This window comes from Heliconius melpomene, chromosome 9 (genome assembly GCF_056956725.1).
Source record: "Heliconius melpomene rosina isolate 202511_hmr_F chromosome 9, ASM5695672v1, whole genome shotgun sequence".
NCBI classification, from domain to species: Eukaryota; Metazoa; Arthropoda; class Insecta; order Lepidoptera; family Nymphalidae; genus Heliconius; species Heliconius melpomene.
The window spans coordinates 371,513-377,512 of record NC_140397.1 but is presented as its reverse complement, the minus strand read 5'-3'; the positions used below and the strand labels follow the sequence as shown (position 1 = coordinate 377,512).

General features: G+C 33.8%; 1 protein-coding gene across 1 annotated transcript in view; it reads right to left on the bottom strand.

Moving 5' to 3' along the window:
- Positions 1-3,439: 3,439 nt before the first annotated feature.
- HGTX (HGTX homeodomain transcription factor) overlaps positions 3,440-6,000 on the bottom strand; it is a 44,756-nt gene continuing 42,195 nt past the window's right edge. Inside the window, exon 3 of the mRNA XM_085190022.1 lies at positions 3,440-4,881. Coding sequence (XP_085046148.1) covers positions 4,681-4,881 — 201 coding nt within the window. The 3' untranslated portion in view covers positions 3,440-4,680. The remainder of the gene's footprint in view (positions 4,882-6,000) is intronic.

Below are 6,000 nucleotides of genomic sequence, written 5' to 3'. Positions count from 1 at the left end.
CGCTACTTTAATATGCAGTCTTTAAAATATGGTGATGCGTGGGGAACGAAATGTCTTAATAGTAAGGTCCCTTTACCATGATATATGGACACATATAGACCAAAATAGAGCTATTTTGTCATTGCTAGGGTAGGGTAGGCAAAGGAAACCTAAAAATCATTCCTCATTTTCCGTTGAATTCTGGAGGCATTGCGTAATAATTAATTTATATATTCAATATCTTAGTAACATAGAATTGCAAAGACTTAATTTTAAAATTAAAAAAGCTTCAATTATAATTTCTTATCAAAAACTTTCTCCCCCGACAAATATCCTCCAATACATTCTACAATTAAGTAAGTACTACTATAGAGCATATATTTGGAACAACTGTAAGTTCTAATCATAAAAACTAAATCCCATTACCAAAACAATCCCGATACATAAATCAGTGCGTATTGACCTCACCTCAAATCCCAACGGTAAGAAATCACACACCGAATTGCCTAACACACTGGCCCCCACTTTAAAATGGAGTCATAAATAAAAGGTAGACGCACCTTATCGCGAAAGCCACAACAAATGAAAGAATACCCCTCTCCAACCCCCAACCCCTTGTAGGGGTAGAATTGGCCATCTCTTTTCAACTTGAAACAGTAAAACTCTGTTTTACATTTATAAGTACACCGCATTCGCGATGCTAGAGCTCTGCCCTGAACTTTACATTTTCATTTTGATCAAATATAGACTCTGTATTCGCGGAGTTAGGTTACGTTTTTGTTTGTAAGAGTGGTGAAGTGGTTACCATAGTGACGGGGGGTCGCGTCGCGATTTTTGCCTCCTTCGATTGCGAAGGTTTTTCTGATCACTTGCAGTGGAAAGTGCCTGTTATATACTTATAGGGTTGTCGCGGGGAAAATTATTAGGGTACACCAAATATATTGGGTGGATGTAATTTTCAAAGGAATGTTAAAAAAAATAGTTTCCTTCTTTACTATAGATAGATACCGGTACTTTCTTTGGCGAAATCGTTTCTATGAATGTTGTAATACGAATATATTTTTAAGAATACCAAATAAGCTAATGTTTTCAACATATGCTATTCTGTTTTACTTTTGTCGAGTGACGGGCTGAATAAAAACTAATGTACTTTTTTTAGCTTTATGTTCTATTCTAATTTCTACAGAATGCAAGAGAAGGCCAAGGAGAGCCTAGTGTTAAGGCTTCGTCCTCCACGCATTGCCCAAATTTATTAAAGGAATGAAAAAAGGAATCGAATCCACAACCATCACGTTTACAGACACGACAATAAACCTTAAAATATATTATTTATTTTATATCAAATATATTAGTGTTCAAACCCTGGCATGAGTTCGATAAACGGCGTCACTGTGAATAAATAGTAGCGCCTCAAATGTAGAGACAGTTCTCGAGATAGTGTCGCCCTCGCGCTGAAAATACACACATATTATTTTCTTTCTCATTTAGTCTTCTATTATGTGTAATTCAGTTTATTATATAAAAATAAATTTGGATTTCTTTTTCCCTTTCACGCTTTTCCCATATATTATGGTAAATAGAAAAAAAATAGTGTTGAGGCATTCCGTTCTGCAACCATTTCCTCGAGCGGGAAAATTAACCCGCAACCATCGCTTCCAGTTAAACGTTCTCATACTGCGTCATGAAGGTCTTGTAATAAATGTGTTTTTAATGTAACTTCAACAAAGAAATTGTATGTATGGAAATGGTTATACAATAGTTCTTCTTGAAATTATAACTAAATACATTTTTTATATATATTTTTATTTTTTCCCAACCGGTGTCGCTGTAAAAGCCAATAGGGCTAACAGCACTATCCACATGTTCGAAAAAAAAAAAATATTTTTTTCTTCAGGAGTCAGGAATCAAGGAGTGGTAATCGAACACACTACCTTCGTTTTAACTTTACAACAATTATTTATATCATTTTTAATATTTATATATTGCATTTATATTGGATAGCCCATTACTCGGTTAGATTAAGTGCAGGTTTAAGTTTTGTATTGTACTATATGTTAATATATCACAATACAGCACAAGGGTGTGTCTGATTTTGGGTTCAATTTCCAGAGAAAGTTTCGCCACTCAACACGCAAAGCCTCTAGAATTTAGCAAAAAGTGGGGAATGGAAGTGTCTTAACTTTAGATACCTAGGTTTCCTCTGCCTACCCTACCCTAAAAGCAATAAAAAAATTACCCTATTGTGTTCATGTTGTATTTTATCGTCTATATATATTTTACTCAAAGGATAGTGGGTGAAAGAAAAGACAAAGTTTATATTTTACTAACTGTTTATTTTAACCACATCACGTAGATTCTCCACGCTCAAGTATTTCATTATTTATATACTATTTATCGTTGAAGAGGCCATATTGTTATATACAATGTTTTTTTAAACAATAATTTAAGTTTCATTTACTTCTTTAAAAAGCTTTCAAACGTGTTATATAATAATAATAAATAAGCTTTATGCTTTTTCCCACGCAACAGGATAAGCAGAGTTAAAACACTCTGTTCCCGACGCATTGTCGAATTTTCGAGACATTACTTTGGCGGAACACAACGCCGTGTTTCGTCAAGCGGAGTGAAGAAATTAAAATTATATGTAAGTATAAGTTTTTATTAGAATTGAATTATTACTTTTCACTAGTTTCATTTTATTTATTTTCATAGTGTTGTGTATTCTTAGAATATATTTCAAATGTTTAAGTTCTTTGCAATTGGTAGTTTTTGTTTTACATTACATACATACAGCACACTCGACTTTGTTTACGATAATTTATAATTTCATTCATAGTTAGATGTGTCAAAAATTATAACATATTTTAGCAAAAAGAACAAAAAAATATTACACAGCGTTTATTTTGAACATTATAATAGTATTGCTTATTAAATGATTATTACTGTTGTAAAGCTTTTTATATAATTTTAAGTTTGGATTCAAATACAATGTAGAATTCTATATTTTAAATAAAACGCCTATTTACAGCTGAGCTGTCTCTTGTACCGTCAGCATCAAAGTAATCATTTCAGTTCATAAAAGTAATTTGTTATTAGTAAAAATAAAAATGTACAAATTGTTGTTGCTGTCGGTACTTTCGCGTGGTCATATCTACAATAGGTAAATTCGTTTAAATATCTATATACATCTTATTACATATAATATACATAACTATATATTGCAATGCGTGTTCTAACACTTAGTAAATAAGTGACGTTTCTCATACTATTTACATTTAGCCTTTGTTTATAATTACATATCTTTAAAGTTAAAATGCTTTTATGATGGTCTTAAATGAAATTATTTATTTCCTTTGTCATCGTGGTCGTGAATTTGTATTTGAAAAATGTACCATGTTCTTTTTGTTATGTTATTTATACAAATCTTCTAAGTGAATATTTCTCTAATATCCTTCAAAGCATTCGATGAACTATCCACCGAGGATATTGAAAATCGTAGCTTGAGTCAAAAGGCAGGCCCTGGCAAAGTCCGGATCTAATGCCGTGTATAGAAGATCTATCCAAGATATTAGGGATATAAAAAAATTAAAAACTACTGTAGAATTGAAATGGCATGTTTTCCTTATCAAAATGATATATGATTATGTTACTGATTTATGTATTGTAACTTTTCTTACTAATTCGAATAAGTGGGGTAATGGGTGGGTGTAGAGATATTTTCTAGGGCAGGCCTGGACTTTAGCTTTGAACAGACAGACAGATTCTTGTAAAGATTTATTTTTAAGACTATTTTCTACTGGACACGGCCTACCAGACCCCTCTATGAATGAAACTCGTTCACTGATATAGCAGTGAATTAAGTATCCACCTCGTAAGCTTTAATTTTTCGGTCTAAATATGTGATTAGTTATTTTTCTACTTCCAGAAACATATTTAGGGAAAAATGTTTTTTAACATGTGACATTTACGTAAACACGACTTTTTACAATTACATAAATTATTTAACTTAAAGCTAAACCTATCTATGTTAGTGTTATTAATAACATATCTTACTTAGAAACGTCATCTTAAACTAACAATTTTAGTAGAATTGGCACCGAGAATCTTATAATTGAAATATACAGATTTAAATACTAGATAGTTCATGAATATGTAAAATCTAATTATAATAAGTTATTTTTTTCATTGCTAAGTGTATTTACAGTAGTTTTACTTAAGGCTAATAAATTACAAAGCGTTTAATGTACGGAACCACAGATTTAGCCAGCAAAACAGGTTCGACCGATCATCATTTTTAATAGACGATGGTTTTCTAATGTCAGAACAACTAATCGATCTTTTACTCATTGGCTTAGATACAAACGCAAAATGTAATATTTTTTACCAAAAGCGGTATCCATGTTAAAAATGATAATAGGCGAAATTGATCGGCTGGTCTTCATTATCGTTAACATTTAACTCATCACTATCACTAGTTTTCGTTTCGCTCACTTCGTACCTATCCCGAGAATCGAACCTGTTGTCTCTCTGCCAGTTGGATAGATCGAATGGCGTATCGTTATGTGTGTCTTTATTTCTATACTCGTTGTAGTAAAAATAAGCACTTTGTTTGGCACTTGCGTCAATGTCTTTTTGGGGGTGCCCGTGACCCAGTGAGGCCGCGCGGTGGGTTGGGTCGATTGCCTCCGCGCTGGAATTAGATCACTGGCGGTGATGGGGCATGTGGAGGTGAAGAGCGTCTAGACGAGGTCTCTTGGCCTCATCGTCATCACTGCAAGGGTCAGCCTCGTGAGACTCCTGTTCATCACACTCTTCACCCAACTCCTCTTGCTTGCGTTTCGCTGTCGCCATTTCCGCCGCGTGCTTTTTCCGCCACTTAGTTCTTCTGTTTTGGAACCATACCTGAAAAAATATTTGAAATTAAAATTGAGGTAAATTTTGTAGCTTAGCTGTAGGTACGGTAGTATCTAGCTTAACTTAATTATTTAAATTGTTTTAAGTACTATATTTCAATTTCTTTCTCATTGATTCATAATATTAACATTGTGTACGTATAACTTATTTTTACTTTATTTCATAATTTATTTTAATTCTTCAAATGCATATGTATGTTATTTCTTCACCGGACTATATAATCTTAGCTGGTTGAAATGACGAAATTCTTGTATGTTTACTCATATTTGTATAATCCATAACATGTAATATATAAAATATTTATTATTGAAAGTTTTAGAATAAAATAACTTTGTATAATGTGAAGTAGGTACTCGTATAAAATTCTTGCGTGATTGACTGATTGGCAGACACCGGTCAGCCGAGCTACACGTATGGCGTAGAACGCTGAAATTTAGAATTCAGGTTGATTAGCTACTGAAGTCTCCTTCAACGTAGTAAAACAGACTTCAGAGAAAGATAAGAGAGAATTTCTTTTTTCTTAGGATATTGTAATAAAGTAATAATATGAGGGATATTTCTCGATATTCTTACGAGAAAGCAGAAAAGCGACATTTTACATGTCATATCTCACACAAAGGAAGTTAGAGGCGGCCACTAGCAAGTAATAATTTTAAAACAACCCAACAAACTAGATCCGCGGCACAATTTGGCCGAAACTCAAACAAGAGGTGCTTACTCGGCAGAGAGAGCGAGCGTTACGTTTGGAAACGAGCCACTAACTCTATGTTTGTTTCACCGGAAGCCAAATATAAAGAGCGGGTCAACACCGCCATGTTCACCTAATCTCTATGACATCATAATGCCTCATTAAATACAATTCAAGTAGCAACTTGAACCGACGTACGTCCTTTTCTTTCGCATAAAATCTGGCTGAGAGCGATAAAGACGGCAACAGTAGCCATGTTCTACGGTAATTAAGGGTTCGTTTTGCAAATTACACGGTACTTAACCAGCCATATAACACTCGTTAATCACTGAGATGGGGTGATTGTGTCTCGCTCCCACTTGTGGGATGCTATAGCTCTGTTCCGCTCTAACGTTCGGTAGACAGCGGTTTAATTAGGT